The sequence below is a fragment of the Rattus norvegicus genome, chromosome 1 (genome assembly GCF_021556685.1).
Source record: "Rattus norvegicus strain SHRSP/BbbUtx chromosome 1, alternate assembly SHRSP_T2T, whole genome shotgun sequence".
NCBI lineage: Eukaryota > Metazoa > Chordata > Mammalia > Rodentia > Muridae > Rattus > Rattus norvegicus.
This window is the reverse complement of record NC_141534.1, coordinates 156,678,956-156,697,706: the sequence shown is the minus strand read 5'-3', so window position 1 is coordinate 156,697,706 and position 18,751 is coordinate 156,678,956. Positions and strand designations below refer to the sequence as shown.

The 18,751-nt window shown below is 42.7% G+C and overlaps 1 protein-coding gene across 6 annotated transcripts in view; it reads left to right on the top strand.

The window, feature by feature from the left end:
- The window catches only part of Ccdc83 (coiled-coil domain containing 83), a 78,558-nt gene extending 60,013 nt beyond the window's left edge, over positions 1-18,545 (top strand). For 5 of the 6 annotated variants that reach the window (NM_001432511.1, NM_001432512.1, NM_001432513.1 and 2 more), the window contains 4 exon segments: positions 9,320-9,441; positions 14,019-14,098; positions 15,034-15,227; positions 17,593-18,545. In NM_001432511.1, the coding sequence (NP_001419440.1) occupies positions 9,320-9,441; positions 14,019-14,098; positions 15,034-15,227; positions 17,593-17,754 (558 nt within the window). In that variant the 3' untranslated portion in view covers positions 17,755-18,545. 6 annotated transcript variants of the gene reach the window in all.
- The last annotated feature ends 206 nt before the right edge of the window (positions 18,546-18,751 follow it).

Here is an 18,751-nt window from a genome sequence, read left to right as displayed (position 1 = left end):
GCACTCCTGAGGCTGCAGAGCGGAAGAGACCACCAACACTGCCCACCCCTGCCCACATCCCTGGCCCAAGAGGAAACTGTATAAGGCCTCTGGGCTCCCGTGGGGGAGGGCCCAGGAGCGGCAGGACCCCTGTGCCTGAGATACCGCCGGAACCTGAGGGAAACAGACCGGATAAACAGTTCTCTGCACCCAAATCCCGTGGGAGGGAGAGCTGAACCTTCAGAGAGGCAGACAAGCCTGGGAAACCAGAAGAGACTGCTCTCTGCACACACATCTCGGACGCCAGAGGAAAAAGCCAAAGACCATCTGGAACCCTGGTGCACTGAAGCTCCCGGAAGGGGCGGCACAGGTCTTCCTGGTTGCTGCCGCTGCAGAGAGCCCCTGGGCAGCACCCCACGAGCGAACCTGAGCCTCGGGACCACAGGTAAGACCAACTTGTCTGCTGCAAGAAAGCTGCCTGGTGAACTCAAGACACAGGCCCACAGGAACAGCTGAAGACCTGTAGAGAGGAACAACTACACGCCCGAAAGCAGAACACTCTGTCCCCATAACTGACTGAAAGAGAGGAAAACAGGTCTACAGCACTCCTGACACACAGGCTTATAGGACAGTCTAGCCATTGTCAGAAATAGCAGAACAAAGTAACACTAGAGATAATCTGATGGCGAGAGGCAAGCTCAGGAACCCAAGCAACAGAAACCAAGACTACATGCCATCATCGGAACCCAATTCTCCCACCAAAACAAACATGGAATACCCAAACACACCAGAAAAGCAAGATCTAGGGGTTGGGGATTTAGCTCAGTGGTAGAGCGCTTGCCTAGGAAGCGCAAGGCCCTGGATTCGGTCCCCAGCTCCGAAAAAAAAAAAAAATTAAAAAAAAAAAAAAGAGAAGCAAGATCTAGTTTCAAAATCATATTTGATCATGATGCTGAAGGACTTCAAGAAAGACATGAACTCACTTAGGGAAACACAGGAAAACATTAATAAACAAGTAGAAGCCTACAGAGAGGAATCGCAAAAATCCCTGAAAGAATTCCAGGAAGACACAATCAAACAGTTGAAGGAATTAAAAATGGAAATAGAAGCAATCAAGAAAGAACACATGGAAACAACCCTGGATATAGAAAACCAAAAGAAGAGACAAGGAGCTGTAGATACAAGCCTCACCAACAGAATTCAAGAGATGGAAGAGAGAATCTCAGGAGCAGAAGATTCCATAGAAATCATTGACTCAACTGTCAAAGATAATGTAAAGCAGAAAAAGCTACTGGTCCAAAACATACAGGAAATCCAGGACTCAATGAGAAGACCAAACCTAAGGATAATAGGTATAGAAGAGAGTGAAGACTCCCAGCTCAAAGGACCAGTAAATATCTTCAACAAAATCATAGAAGAAAACTTCCCTAACCTAAAAAAAGAGATACCCATAGGCATACAAGATGCCTACAGAACTCCAAATAGATTGGACCAGAAAAGAAACACCTCCTGTCACATAATAGTCAAAACACCAAACGCACAAAATAAGGAAAGAATATTAAAAGCAGTAAGGGAAAAAGGTCAAGTAACATATAAAGGCAGACCTATCAGAATCACACCAGACTTCTCAGCAGAAACTATGAAGGCCAGAAGATCCTGGAATGATGTCATACAGACCCTAAGAGAACACAAATGCCAGCCCAGGTTACTGTATCCTGCAAAACTCTCAATTAAGATAGATGGAGAAACCAAGATATTCCATGACAAAACCAAATTTACACAATATCTCTCTACAAATCCAGCACTGCAAAGGATAATAAATGGTAAAGCCCAACATAAGGAGGCAAGCTATACCCTAGAAGAAGCAAGAAACTAATCGTCTTGGCAACAAAACAAAGAGAATGAAAGCACAAAAACATAACCTCACATCCAAATATGAATATAACGGGAAGCAATAATCACTATTCTTTAATATCTCTCAACATCAATGGTCTCAACTCCCCAATAAAAAGACATAGATTAACAAACTGGATACGCAACGAGGACCCTGCATTCTGCTGCCTACAGGAAACACACCTCAGAGACAAAGACAGACACTACCTCAGAGTGAAAGGCTGGAAAACAACTTTCCAAGCAAATGGTCAGAAGAAGCAAGCTGGAGTAGCCATTCTAATATTAAATAAAATCAATTTTCAACTAAAAGTCATCAAAAAAGATAAGGAAGGACACTTCATATTCATCAAAGGAAAAATCCACCAAGATGAACTCTCAATCCTAAATATCTATGCCCCAAATACAAGGGCACCTACATACGTAAAAGAAACCTTACTAAAGCTCAAAACACACATTGCACCTCACACAATAATAGTGGGAGATTTCAACACCCCACTCTCATCAATGGACAGATCATGGAAACAGAAATTAAACAGAGATGTAGACAGACTAAGAGAAGTCATGAGCCAAATGGACCTAACGGATATTTATAGAACATTCTATCCTAAAGCAAAAGGATATACCTTCTTCTCAGCTCCTCATGGTACTTTCTCCAAAATTGACCATATAATTGGTCAAAAAACGGGCCTCAACAGGTACAGAAAGATAGAAATAATCCCATGCGTGCTATCGGACCACCACGGCCTAAAACTGGTCTTCAATAACAATCAAGGAAGAATGTCCACATATACTTGGAAATTGAACAATGCTCTACTCAATGATAACCTGGTCAAGGAAGAAATAAAGAAATTAAAAACTTTTTAGAATTTAATGAAAATGAAGGTACAACATACCCAAACTTATGGGACACAATGAAAGCTGTGCTAAGAGGAAAACTCATAGCGCTGAGTGCCTGCAGAAAGAAACAGGAAAGAGCATATGTCAGCAGCTTGACAGCACACCTAAAAGCTCTAGAACAAAAAGAAGCAAATACACCCAGGAGGAGTAGAAGGCAGGAAATAATCAAACTCAGAGCTGAAATCAACCAAGTAGAAACAAAAAGGACCATAGAAAGAATCAACAGAACCAAAAGTTGGTTCTTTGAGAAAATCAACAAGATAGATAAACCCTTAGCCAGACTAACGAGAGGACACAGAGAGTGCGTCCAAATTAACAAAATCAGAAATGAAAAGGGAGACATAACAACAGATTCAGAGGAAATTCAAAAAATCATCAGATCTTACTATAAAAACCTATATTCAACAAAACTTGAAAATCTTCAGGAAATGGACAATTTCCTAGACAGATACCAGGTACCGAAGTTAAATCAGGAACAGATAAACCAGTTAAACAACCCCATAACTCCTAAGGAAATAGAAGCAGTCATTAAAGGTCTCCCAACCAAAAAGAGCCCAGGTCCAGACGGATTTAGTGCAGAATTCTATCAAACCTTCATAGAAGACCTCATACCAATATTATCCAAACTATTCCACAAAATAGAAACAGATGTATCACTACCGAATACCTTCTACGAAGCCACAATTACTCTTATACCTAAACCACACAAAGACACAACAAAGAAAGAGAACTTCAGACCAATTTCCCTTATGAATATCGACGCAAAAATACTCAACAAAATTCTGGCAAGCCGAATCCAAGAGCACATCAAAACAATCATCCACCATGACCAAGTAGGCTTCATCCCAGGCATGCAGGGATGGTTTAATATACGGAAAACCATCAACGTGATCCATTATATAAACAAACTGAAAGAACAAAACCACATGATCATTTCATTAGATGCTGAGAAAGCATTTGACAAAATTCAACACCCCTTCATGATAAAAGTCCTGGAAAGAATAGGAATTCAAGGCCCATACCTGAACATGGTAAAAGCCATATACAGCAAACCAGTTGCTAACATTAAACTAAATGGAGAGAAACTTGAAGCAATCCCACTAAAATCAGGGACTAGACAAGGCTGCCCACTCTCTCCCTACTTATTCAATATAGTTCTTGAAGTTCTAGCCAGAGCAATCAGACAACAAAAGGATGTCAAGGGGATACAGATCGGAAAAGAAGAAGTCAAAATATCACTATTTGCAGATGATATGATAGTATATTTAAGTGATCCCAAAAGTTCCACCAGAGAACTACTAAAGCTGATAAACAACTTCAGCAAAGTGGCTGGGTATAAAATTGACTCAAATAAATCAGTTGCCTTCCTCTATACAAAAGAGAAACAAGCCGAGAAAGAAATTAGGGAAATGACACCCTTCATAATAGACCCAAATAATATAAAGTACCTCGGAGTGACTTTAACAAAGCAAGTAAAAGATCTGTACAATAAGAACTTCAAGACACTGAAGAAGGAAATTGAAGAAGACCTCAGAAGATGGAAAGATCTCCTATGCTCATGGATTGGCAGGATTAATATAGTAAAAATGGCCATTTTACCAAAAGCAATCTACAGATTCAATGCAATCCCCATCAAAATACCAATCCAATTCTTCAAAGAGTTAGACAGAACAATTTGCAAATTCATCTGGAATAACAAAAAACCCAGGATAGCTAAAGCTATCCTCAACAATGAAAGGACTTCAGGGGGAATCACTATCCCTGAACTCAAGCAGTATTACAGAGCAATAGTGATAAAAACTGCATGGTATTGGTACAGAGACAGACAGATAGACCAATGGAATAGAATTGAAGACCCAGAAATGAACCCACACACCTATGGTCACTTGATTTTTGACAAAGGAGCCAAAACCATCCAATGGAAAAAAGATAGCATTTTCAGCAAATGGTGCTGGTTCAACTGGAGGTCAACATGTAGAAGAATGCAGATCGATCCATGCTTATCACCCTGTACAAAGCTTAAGTCCAAGTGGATCAAGGACCTCCACATCAAAGCAGACACACTCAAACTAATAGAAGAAAAACTAGGGAAGCATCTGGAACACATGGGCACTGGAAAAAATTTCCTGAACAAAACACCAATGGCTTATGCTCTAAGATCAAGAATCGACAAATGGGATCTCATAAAACTGCAAAGCTTCTGTAAGGCAAAGGACACTGTGGTTAGGACAATACGGCAACCAAAAGATTGGGAAAAGATCTTTACCAATCCTACAACAGATAGAGGCCTTATATCCAAAATATACAAAGAACTCAAGAAGTTAGACCACAGGGAAACAAATAACCCTATTAAAAAATGGGGCTCAGAGCTAAACAAAGAATTCACAGCTGAGGAATGCCGATTGGCGGAGAAACACCTAAAGAAATGTTCAACATCTTTAGTCATAAGGGAAATGCAAATCAAAACAACCCTGAGATTTCACCTCACACCAGTGAGAATGGCTAAGATCAAAAACTCAGGTGACAGCAGATGCTGGCGAGGATGCGGAGAAAGAGGAACACTCCTCCATTGTTGGTGGGATTGCAAACTGGTACAACCATTCTGGAAATCAGTCTGGAGGATCCTCAGAAAATTGGACATTGAACTGCCTGAGGATCCAGCTATACCTCTCTTGGGCATATACCCAAAAGATGCCCCAACATATAAAAAAGACACGTGCTCCACTATATTCATTGCAGCCTTATTTATAATAGCCAGAAGCTGGAAAGAACCCAGATGCCCTTCAACAGAGGAATGGATACAGAAAATGTGGTACATCTACACAATGGAATATTACTCAGCTATCAAAAACAATGACTTTATGAAATTCGTAGGCAAATGGCTGGAACTGGAAAATATCATCCTGAGTGAGCTAACCCAAACACAGAAAGACATACATGGTATGCACTCACTGATAAGTGGCTATTAGCCCAAATGCTTGAATTACCCTAGATGCCTAGAACAAATGAAACTCAAGACAGATGATCAAAATGTGAATGCTTCACTCCTTCTTTAAAAGGGGAACAAGAATACCCTTGGCAGGGAAGAGAGAGGCAAAGATTAAAACAGAGACTGAAGGAACACCCATTCAGAGCCTGCCCCACATGTGGCCCATACATATACAGCCATCGAATTAGACAAGATGGATGAAGCAAAGAAGTGCAGACCGACAGGAGCCGGATGTAGATCGCTCCTGAGAGACACAGCCAGAATACAGCAAATACAGAGGCGAATACCAGCAGCAAACCACTGAACTGAGAATAGGACCCCCGTTGAAGGAATCAGAGAAAGAACTGGAAGAGCTTGAAGGGGCTCGAGACCCCATATGTACAACAATGCCAAGCAACCAGAGCTTCCAGGGACTAAGCCACTACCTAAAGACTATACATGGACTGACCCTGGACTCTGACCTCATAGGTAGCAATGAATATCCTAGTAAGAGCACCAGTGGAAGGGGAAGCCCTGGGTCCTGCTAAGACTGAACCCCCAGTGAACTAGACTGTTGGGGGGAGGGCGACAATGGGGGGAGGGTGGGGAGGGGAACACCGATAAGAAAGGGGAGGGGGGAGGGGGATGTTTGCCTGGAAACTGGGAAAGGGAATAACACTCGAAATGTATATAAGAAATACTCAAGTTAATAATAAAAAAAAAGTAAATAAAAAATAAAACAAGGGATCAGTAATTTAAAACTCAAGGTGGGTTAATAATAGAATGTTAAGGGAATTTGTTACAATTTTATTAAATACAACAGTATAATCCTATAAAAACTATTTAACTCTGGATTTATAGGATGTCACAGATCTTAGATTTAAAGAAAATGACTTTTAAAAAAATATATTTGATTGATAAGAAAGGCTGCCCTGGTCCCCTGACTCTGCTGAAACCTCAAATAATGTTTGGTTTCATTTAATTTTTTTTTTTTACTCCTCATAATTCACTGGAAATAAAAGGGGAAACATCAAAGTTAATTGACTCACAGAGTTTAGAAAAAAAAAGGGCAAAGCGTTTTAAGGAAATCCAATAGGTTTAATTCCTCTGTTACAATACCTTCATTTTGGCACGATTAAACTTACTCAAAAATTAATGAAAGCCACTTCTTGTTGTAAGTTCTATCACTAACACTCAAGGGTTGCCCAGGAACACACTTAGGGTGTCTGGCTTCCTATAGGAAGCTCTCTCGTGGCCTGAAAAGCAAGGCTAAGAGCAGCACCTCCTCTGCTCTCCCTCTCTCAGCAGAACCCAGAGCACCCCTGCTTGTGAAGGTGCAGAGCAGCTTGGCGAGTCGCTTTCCTAGTGTGTTTGTTCCGCGTGCTCCTTAGGAAAGCGAAGACCACTGAAATGTCCAAATGACTTTCACTCTCTTAGAGAAACGGGAGCAGGGGAGACGCCTGACCTCAGAGAGACTCAGGGCTCAGGACTCGCAGATGAAAACGTCAGGCGCGTACACTTCAATCAGGCCCCTAGGTCCCTGGCTGAAGGAGTTTGACGTCTGTCCTGATCTCGAACTATACCTAGGTATTTAGAGAAACCTGGTTTTCTGCCTTTTCTTCCCTCTCATGTTCCTTATTCCAGAAATCTAAGGTGATTATGAAAAGGTATCAGTTTCGTATCCCTATTATTTCAAAAGCAGAGGAGACTCAGCAGTCGAGGCAAACCTCACTGTGCTCTCCAAAGAGGGAGGCAACGCCATTAGATATCCTAAGCCCTGCAAAGGCATCTCTGTGCCAGCTTTGGAAAGAGCTGGAGAACTAGGTGATGCCTCCCACTTGTGCCCAGCCCATGGTCAGGAATCTTTAAACATTTTCCTCTGTGCACTGCCTCTCTGGTGTGTTTCTCATCCTTTGAAAGCAAACCTTTCTTTAAGTCATTCAGACTTGTAATCAAGTTAATTCCCTGTGAACCTAAACACCAACCACTGGCTTATTACAGACTTAGATGATTGAGACAGGTAAGCACCATTTGTCTTCCTTTACAGCTCTAAGCCGCCTGCAGCCTGAGCCGTGACACCACAAGGCTCTCTAATTAGCTATGGCTTTGTCAACTGGGTTAGAAGCGGTCTTTTGCGGAAAGGTTGAATCTTGTTCACATTTGTGTCCCATGTTGTGCTATTTCTGAGGAAACACTATCCAGACTTCACCTCAGTGATGCTGGTCTCTTCTTAATCACCGTTAATTTCTTAGCTCCAGCCGACTAATGTCAATTGTCCCAGTGAAAATAAAAGCTTTACTTTCACGTTTCTGGACTCTTGTTAGCCATAGCTGATTCTTCAGCCCCAGATAACCAGAACACAGATTTTTTTTAACTCAAAATACGCAACAGCTGTGATAGAATGTTTTCAAGCCTTCCGGCCTTCACTCTGGAGTTCCACAAGCCAGGCCTCCATCACTCGCCTTGCTCTCAACGTTCTTTGTTTTTTAAAAACTTCTTTATTTATTTTATGTATGTGAGTACACTGTAGCTGTCTTCAGACACACCAGAAGAGGGCGTCAGATCCCATTACAGATGGTTGTGAGCCACCATGTGGTTGCTGAGAATTGAACTCAGGTCCTCTGGAAGAGCAGTCAGTGCTCTTAACTGCTGAGCCATCTCTCCAGTCCTGCTCTCAACATCCATATCTTCCAAGTTCCCGTAGAATGGGTCACCAAGCTACGCTTTTTAGTTCAATGCTCCAAAGTCCTTCCACAATCTTCCACAAAGCAGCATGTCCGTCACACCAATGCCAATGATCCTGGAGCTGATTCTGTCCTGGTTAGGATTAGGGTTATTATCGTTACTGAGATAGAAACAGCACAACAAAGCAGATTGGGGAGGAAGGGTTTATTTGATTACCACTGTTCATCACTGAAGGAAGCCAGGGCAGAAGCTTAAACAGGGCAGGAACCTGGAGGCAGGAGCTGATACAGAGACCACAGAGAGGTGCTGCTTACTGGCTTGCTTCCCATGGCTTGCTCAACTTGATTTCTTGTAGAACCCAGGGCCACTATCCCAGAATAAAGGAGTTAGCGAATATTTCATATGATGCCATTTCCCAGAACTGACACCAGGTTCAAAAAGAATATAATTCTAATATAGGGGCTAGCAGAAAGGGCTTTCACTTATGATTTTAAGAGTACCACCATATGTTCCATTATCCCAGCCTGTTTTCATTGTCTTATTCAGTGTTGCCTTTAGAGTGATGCTTGTTCACTTGCCAATGTGCCATATCGCTAAGTGAAATTTGTTTCCCTATGTCTGCCTCTACTCATTTCTAAGTTCAGCCATGCTTCGGGAGGGCTGGAAAGGGCAGCTTCTGCTCTTTAATTATTGCCTGCCATGCCTGGCAGTGGCCCAGAAAACAGTCCCTCCATCCCTTCTTAACCACAGGAGGACCAGGCAAACCCCGAAATAATAAATAACAAATGATAGATCTTCCCTCAGGCAAACATCCTTTCAGGGGTTGAGTTTGCTAAAGATCGCGTCACTAAACGAAGCCGGTAAGTACTGACACCCATCCCCCTCCTCTGCACACAGATCAAGATTCACAGGAAGGAAGTCGAAGAGTTGGAAACTTGTATTCATCAACTAGAAGAGGAAAATCTACTGCTTATTGAGCAGTTATTTAACTGCAGACTCGTGGATCTCAAAATACCCAGGTGAGATGCTCCCTGGTGCCACAGCAGTTAGCATTTGGTGCCACCACAATACCCTGGTCAAAGTCATTACATTTCTAGAAAGCATTTTGTAGACATTATATCTGTAAAAAGTTGGTGGGTTTTTTGTTTGTTTGTTTGTTTGTTCTTTAAAAGATGGCTTAGACAGATGTCACTTGTCATCGGAGTACTCAGGAGACTGACACAAGAGGATTACTATAAATTCAAGGCCAACATGAGGTACATAGTCCTTGGCCTGCCTGGGCTGCAGAGTAACACTCTGGAAAAGAAAGATTTAGTTCTTCAGTGCTTCCACTAGATGGCAGTAGTCAAAAATCAAGGCACCCTGGCTGGAGAGATGACCCAGTTGAAAAGCACTGGCTGCTTTTCCAGAGGACCTGAGTTCAGGGTCCAGCACTCACAACCATAACTCACTCCAGTGCCAGGGGAGCTTATGCCCTCTTCTGGCCTCTGAAGGTACTGCACACAAACATGCAGGAAACTCAAGTAAAATAAAAATAATTAAAAAGCATTAAGGACACACCCGCGGATCCCGGCCTGCAGCAGCTCTCTGCTCCCAAACCCCGTGGGAGAGAGACCTCACCGCCTGATCAGGTGGGCACTCCTGAGGCTGCAGAGCGGAGGAGACCACCAACACTGCCCACCCCTGCCCACATCCCTGGCCCAAGAGGCAACTGTATAAGGCCTCTGGGTTCCCGTAGGGGAGGGCCCAGGAGCGGCAGGATCCCTGCGCCTGAGACACCGCCAGAACCTGAAGGAAACAGACCGGATAAACAGTTCTCTGCACCCAAATCCCGTGGGAGGGAGAGCTAAACCTTCAGAGAGGCGGACACGCCTGGGAAACCAGAAGAGACTGCACTCTGTGCACATCCAGACGCCAGAGGAAAACACCAAACGCCATCTGGAACCCTGGTGCACGGAGGCTCCCGGAAAGAGCGGCGCAGATCTTCCCGGTTGCTGCCTCCGCGGAGAGGACTTAGGCAGTACCCCATGAGCAAACTTAAGCCTTGGAAACGCAGGTAGGACCAACTTTTCCCCTGCAAGAAACCTGCCTGGTGAACTCAAGACACAGGCCCACAGGAACAGCTGAAGACCTGTAGAGAGGAAAAACTACACGCCCGAAAGCAGAACACTCTGTCCCCATAACTGGCTGAAAGAAAACAGGAAAACAGGTCTACAGCACTCCTGACACACAGGCTTATAGGACAGTCTAGCCACGGTCAGAAATAGCAGAACAAAGTAACACTAGAGATAATCTGATGGCGAGAGGCAAGCGCAGGAACCCAAGCAACAGAAACCAAGACTACATGCCATCATCGGAGCCCAATTCTCCCACCAAAGCAAACACTGAATATCCAAACACACCAGAAAAGCAAGATCTAGTTTCAAAATCATATTTGATCATGATGCTGGAGGACTTCAAGAAAGACATAAAGAACTCCCTTAGAGAACAAGTAGAAGCCTACAGAGAGGAATCGCAAAAATCCCTGAAAGAATTCCAGGAAAACACAATCAAACAGTTGAAGGAATTAAAAATGGAAATAGAAGCAATCAAGAAAGAACACATGGAAATAACCCTGGACATAGAAAATCAAAAGAAAAGACAAGGAGCTGTAGATACAAGCTTCACCAACAGAATACAAGAGATGGAAGAGAGAATCTCGGGAGCAGAAGATTCCATAGAAATCATTGACTCAACTGTCAAAGATAATGTAAAGCGGAAAAAGCTACTGGTCCAAAACATACAGGAAATCCAGGACTCAATGAGAAGATCAAACCTAAGGATAATAGGTATAGAAGAGAGTGAAGACTCCCAGCTCAAAGGACCAGTAAATATCTTCAACAAAATCATAGAAGAAAACTTCCCTAACCTAAAAAAAGAGATACCCATAGGCATACAAGAAGCCTACAGAACTCCAAATAGATTGGACCAGAAAAGAAACACCTCCCGTCACATAATTGTCAAAACACCAAACGCACAAAATAAAGAAAGAATATTAAAAGCAGTAAGGGAAAAAGGTCAAGTAACATATAAAGGCAGACCTATCAGAATCACACCAGACTTTTCGCCAGAAACTATGAAGGCCAGAAGATCCTGGACAGATGTCATACAGACCCTAATAGAACACAAATGCCAGTCCAGGTTACTGTATCCTGCAAAACTCTCAATTAACATAGATGGAGAAACCAAGATATTCCATGACAAAACCAAATTTACACAATATCTTTCTACAAATCCAGCACTACAAAGGATAATAAAGGGTAAAGCCCAACATAAGGAGGCAAGCTATACCCTAGAAGAAGCAAGAAACTAATCGTCTTGGCAACAAAACAAGGAGAATGAAAGCACACAAACATAACCTCACATCCAAATATGAATATAACGGGAAGCAATAATCACTATTCTTTAATATCTCTCAACATCAATGGTCTCAACTCCCCAATAAAAAGACATAGATTAACAAACTGGATACGCAATGAGGACCCTGCATTCTGCTGCCTACAGGAAACACACCTCAGAGACAAAGACAGACACTACCTCAGAGTGAAAGGCTGGAAAACAACTTTCCAAGCAAATGGTCAGAAGAAGCAAGCTGGAGTAGCCATTCTAATATCAAATAAAATCAATTTTCAATTAAAAGTCATCAAAAAAGATAAGGAAGGACACTTCATATTCATCAAAGGAAAAATCCACCAAGATGAACTCTCAATCCTCATCTTCGGTTGGTTTATATACAAGTGTGCAATTTCTAGGCTTGAAAGTAAAATGATGCTATCTGGTGCTGGATAGAGGAGCCTTATTTTTTATTATGGCAGCTTGCTATTTTTGTAATATGGTGATTTGGTTGAACACATTAAAGTACAGTAGTAACTGATCTCCCCCTCTTCCTGGATGAGTGAGGAGATGATTAAATGTTGATGTCAGCATCCATGAGCATATTCAGATGAGCTTCTGCTTCTGTTGAAAAGGATGCTGTGTTTGATTGTGGTCCGAAGCTTTGAAGCACTACTTGGCATCTCCTTCCTTGGAGGTCTCACTGTTTAAACATAACAGATTTGATAGCTTGTTGGTAAGGTGAGGTCCAGCTTGTCTCCACTAGGTCATCTTCATGTGAATCCGGTGGTTATACGGTTTTGTTCTAGGGATATTTCATTTTTTTTAATAACGGTTTTAGCTGACATTCATGGAGAGAATGAATCCTTAGAAGTGTGCCACTAGTGAAAGGAAATCCTGTCTAGAGTATGTTTCTTTACAAAGCTGTGTCACACCATCCTTTGGGCCCTCTGCTGGAAAAGTAGAATCAAGTCTCAAATAATGCCTTTTAAATTGTATCCTCTAGTATTATAGATGTAGGACAGTACTGTATCATACCTCTGTGGATGTAAAATAGCTTGTACCTGCTTTATGATACGTAGTAGTGACCGTGCTTTATCAGAGCTGTTTTTAATGATGTTGCTCAGAATGTTTTCTTTCCAGATGATGATTGAGAAGCTAATTTAAAAAAAAAAATGGTGCCAGGTACCACAAGAGTTACAGAACTGTGCTGTTTTCTCGGGTTTTGTTTTTTTACTTTTTTTTTTTAATGGAGTGTGCTGGATGTCTCTACAGTTTTGTTCAGATGACTGCAGAACCTGGAAAAGCTGTTGCTGCTGTTGATGCATAACACACTGCTATTATTGGTCTTTTTATATAAATATAAATATATATATACAGATATATAATTTGAATTTTTTGAAACTTTACCTGTGCTGTCAACTTTCGAAAAAAGTATCCCCGTTTACTGTGTTGAGTTGGCACTGTACAGAAACTAACAGCCATATTGGTCTAGAAATGTTGAACTTAAGTTTTTTCCATTTGTACAGGGGTAACACACTGTATTAAATATGTAAGGTCTTATATACGTGGGTTTGATTACAAAAACTAATAAAGTATTCTCTAAATTAAAAAAAATGAAAAAGAAAAAATAAATAAAATAAAAGCTTAGCAGCAAGCAAAAAAAAAAAAAAAGCATTAAGGAACAGAAGTATAGGCTGCAGCTCCAAATATAGAGAAACACTGTGTGCATGCGCTTTAAAAACTCCTATGTATTTTTCTCTTCCTCTCCCTCCTCCCCACCATCCTCCTCCTCACATCGAACCCAGGACCTTATACAAGCCAGGCAAGGCCTCTAGGACTGAGTTACACCCTCAGCATTTCTTACTGATTTTCTTACTAAACATCCACAGTGGCCTAACTGGTATCATTCCTACTCTCCTTCTGGAACATTCCCTACCCTCATACTCTTCCTGGTGAATTTCTGGTTCTACAAGATGCTCTTGTCCCCTATCTCAAGGGGTGCTTTTTTCTGACTCCCAGAATTCTCACACTACTCGTTACACATCTTGCTAGGAATTGTCACTTTGGAACTCTGTAGTAGTTTACTTATCATTTCAATAAGACTTACACCTCTGAAGCACGTAAAGCAGGTCTCAGTTTCCCTCTTGTGTCCGTGCCCTGGTGAGGACTAGGCACAGGGCTCGGTGTTTATTAACCGACAGACTGCTGTTTGCACTTTTAGGAAACTGTACATTACTCAAGCCGCTGGGCTGCAAGTGACACCCGAAGACGAATCTTTGAATTTGCCAGACGCAAACACAGGTACAATTTCCTTGTGATGAGGTTTCCCTCGCCTTAAAGCACCGCTGCCGGAGCGTCTCCTGTGGGCAGACATCCCAGGCGCAGGAGCGCTGTGAAGAGTAGACCCAGCTCTGCTCCTCTCCCTCCTCCCACGGCACTTGCCCCGCTCTAGTCTCCTGTCTGTTGGCTCAGCCCTTCCCTTTTTCATCCCTTTCCTTTCTCGGCCCCTCTCTTCCTTTTCTGCCATACTTTATTCCTTTCTAAAGCATTGCCGAAAAGTGCAGGCTGTCCTCGAACCCATGATTCTGCCTGTTTCGGCCTCTCAAATGCTGGCATCACCAACGCGCTGCTGGGCCCAGTTTCTATCAGACTTGTGTTTTATAATGAACTAGGTAGATGCTTGTAGAGAGGGATGGGGCATTGCCCACACTGTTATAGTTTGGGTAGCACTTTAAACGAACAATGTCAATGTATCCCTGAATTCCCAAGAGTTCATGGTTAATGTTAGCTGTAAGAAGGACATAGACTGGTTTCTTAAAATGGGGCCAATTCTTACTTTTAAACAATGTATATTATTTATTTATTTGTTTTTTCAAAACAGGGTTTCTCTGTGTAGCCTTGGCTGTCCTGGAACTCATTCTGTAGCTCAGGCTGACCTCAAACCCAGAGATGCACTTGCCTCTGCCTCTTTTGTTATTATAATATTTGTTATTATTTTATTTATCATTCTGTAAAAGCCATACTTTTTTCTCTTTAAACACTTCGGATTGGTGGTAGCAGCTCTTGGGACTGAACTGAGGGCTCCATGGGGGCTTCGGTACCGTGGTGTTGACTAAGCGAAGCCATTCCTTTAGCCCTGAAATTTACCAAGTTATTTCAAATAAAGAGCATGACCAGTGATGACATTGTATTTTGTCACCTGCTCAAAATGTTATCTAATTATTCCTTTGCCTTAGCCCCAGAGGAGAATTTGCAGTTGCCCTCCAAAGAGGAGAGTGACGACAGGTTGGACCTCTTACTGGGGAGCAGCTATGGGATTAGCAGCCCAGATAGCCAGCCCAAGAAGACAGGAAGTAAAGAAGGCTCCTGTACAGAGATAGAGGACCCCATCGTCAAGTACTTGGTGCAAGAAGATGAACAAGATTTCAAGGTGAGTGTCACAAGAACACGGTTCCCACTAGAGTGTCAGTATCTATAATGCTGGCGGAGGGAGAGCTAAACTGTAAATACAGAGAATTTGATTTGTAATTCTTCGCAAAAATGGCCTCCCATTGGCCTCTCCCGTGACACTTTTTACTCTCACCAGCTACAAGGTTCATTTATAGACCTTTATTACTAAGAGACAGTGCCACTTGTCTTATGGTACATAATAAACTATCCTGAGACCTAGTAGTTTAAAACTTTGTTCTTTCAGGCCTCCATTACTGGGAGTTGAGAAATGGCTATCCTGGGCAGTCACAGCTGAGTGCTCACTAAGGCCACTCTCATCTGAAGCCTGACGTGAGGCAGAAAGCCCACCTAGAGGGGGTGGGCAGGATACTCCTATGTCAAGCAAGACGATGGTGGCTACACCAAGGCCTTGGTTTCTCTTCACATAAGCCTCTCCAGAGGGTGCCTTGTGTATCCCTTTGTTATATGGTGTCTAACTTCTCAGGGTGAGCAATCCCAGTGACAAGAGAACAGCTTTAATGCTTGGAGGCCACATGCTGTCCCTTCCATTGTATATTCTCCTAGTTGACTTAATCAAGCATGAAGAGTATAGGTCCTGCATCTTGTTGGAAGATTGTGTGAAGGTGAAAAGACTCCAGCAAACCTGTGGGGTCAGATGTAAATCAGGCCATCACTGTAAAATGCCCTCCGCCACAGGAGTAGTCAGCCAATCTATCTTTTAGAAAACTCTCGTTTGCACATATCTACCCTTCCTTTTCTCATACTGCCCAGACCTTAAAGGTTAAAGTTTAAGTCTGGTAGGAGAATAAAGGCTGTTAAAAAAAAGTAGAATAAAGGGAAAAAGTCATCATATTAACTAATAATCCACTCCAGCTAACATCAAATGATTATTTGTTTACTTAAGATAGACTTGTCCTATGTAGCCCAGGCTAGCCTCAAATTTTAGAGATTCCTTCCAGGCTGGCCTCGGGCTCTCGGCTATCCATGTGCTTTTGTATCCTGAGTGCTAGGAGTTTGCAAAATTTCTTTTTTAAAGCTTCACTGAATTTCCAATTCTGGTAGGGTCCATCAAATATGGGCAAAGAACAACTCAAATTGTTTTTCTGTAGACTGAACCCAAGACTCTCACATACTAGACAAGCACTCCACCTCTGAGCCTTATCACTTCAAGTGACCATTTAAAGACTAAAAGTTGGGGGCAACAATATGGCTCATAGGAGGCATGCTTGCTAAGCGTGTAGAAGGTTCTCGGTTTGGTTCCCAGCATTGAAAAAAAAATTAAAGGACAAGTGTTCTAGTGTTTTTGCCATTTAAGTGACCAAACACCACCACTTGCGTCCTGGAATCCTGGTTCGTGGTTCATCATGCTGATCCCTGACCAATTGTGGACAGCAGGGCACAAGCTGTATGCCCCTGGTGATTCTTGTGAGCACTGACGGAGGAACTGTGGTGACCATGGCTGTGGTGACCATGGCTGTGGTGGCCATGGCGTAGAGCCTATGGGCATCCACCGACTCTGTGTTAGTTTGAAAGCTACATCCAATGGCAAGCAGTTTCAAAGATAGTGCCTTGCCTCCGCTTCTCACCCTTAAACACTGAGCACCCTGCAACATGCCAGGTACCTATGATGCTTGGGAAATTCAAATGATTGGGGAGCTAAAGTCTCAAAGGCGGCATTACAGAAACAAGTCAACAATTACCACATAGAGAGGGGCCACACCATTCAACCTGTCCCCCACCGACGCTATTACCATTGCACTCCAGGCCTCTGTATGCACAGGGAGCATTCCAGAAAGATTTGCTGGTGTGCGTGTGTGTGTGTGTGTGTGTGTGTGTGTGTGTTGAAGGAAGAGAACATGTGAATTATCGCTTAGGAGTCTTCCCAGGAAGGGCCTGAGAGTTTGTGGCTGGCTAGAGGATTCTATAGAATGTCACTCTCCAGCTCTTTTTAATTGACTGAGTATACTTGACCCAACAGGGTAAGTTTAATATACACTATTCAGAGAGTGTGTGAAAAGATTCAAATTATAGTCTGGGGACTATATACATTCAATATACCTTCATCAATGAGGCAGCCTCCAACATCTCTGCTAGCCAGTACCCTACCCACCTCAGCTCCCTTTGAGACCTCCAGACTTCCCTCCTAGTCACTGGGCAATCGGGAAATACAAACTTAAAAAGTATATTTTTAAAACTCTACAGTTCATTTCCTACCTTGTTTGATACTGCAGTCACATGATCAGCATGGCAATGAGTTGTGTCAGGTAAAGGTCAACCCAGGGAAGGAGCATCTCAGTCATCACACTCACTCGCCAACCGCGTCTCCTTTTGTCTCTTTTCCACAGGAATATGTAAACTTGGGCCCACTGGCATTGAAGCTAATGAGTGTGCAGGGCAAGAAAATGCCCATTCATTTTCAAGAAAAGGAGATGCCAATTGAATTTTATGAAGACATGCGGAACCCTGAAAGCCACATCACTCATAAGATGATGAAGACGTTTCTGTAGGTCTGGCAGCCACGCCTTTCTTTATACATTCTTTGTGAATTAAAGCGCCCAAGTTTGCTCACACAGCTGTCCTTCATCAGAGCTGGTGTTTCTGGTGGTCGTAATTAAAACCCTGGCTTCCGGTATTGAGCCATTTCATACACCTGTCCATCCTGAGCGACAGAAAACACACTGCTTCCTTTGTTGGAAATGTTTTTAAGAAACTTAGGAGATATATATATGTGTGTATATATATATATATATGTAATGTAAACTTGTCTTTAATCCTATTTATAATGTGAATTAATCTATCTTTTGCTGAGATAAAGTACCCCAACAATAGGAACTTACAGGAGAGAGAGTTTATTTTGGCACACATTTTGAAGGTAAAATTCAACACGTCAGTGGAAGTTAGGGGTGGGGTGGAACTAGCAGGGGGTTGGTTAGTTGGGGTTGGAGTGGGTGGCTAGGGGTTAGGGGAAAAAGGGGGAGCCATAGAGGTTGGGAATGGGACTCAGGGGTAAGAACTTAGGGGTAAGGGCTAGGTGTGTATGAACCCTGACTGCAGCAGCCGCTCTTGAGGAAGCTGATAGTGTTATGTCTGAACTCAGGGTGAGAAAATGAATGCTAAACTGACCTCATAGATTCTAAACAGTCCAGTCCCCAAGCTTCTCACCCCACTAACCTAACAAGAGAATCCCTTGTAAGATGCCCGGAGGCTGATGGTCTCTCCCCAGGTTTGCCTAGAGTCTCTCAAGTTGACAGCACTAACCATCCTGTGACAGCAATAAAACAAGAGTAATAATAATAAACATAGTAGCAGTATGTTCATTAATCTTTTTAGAAAAAATTCCACTAGCAGGAAGCTCTTCTCCTCAAGCGCTATCTTGTCTGTCTACCAAGTCCCCATGCAAAGTGACAGCACTTCCCGTTCGGGCACTATAAACCAAGGGTATGATAATTGTGTGGCTTTAATTAGCAGTCCTTTTGCTCTAGGACCAGACAAGACCACTGCATC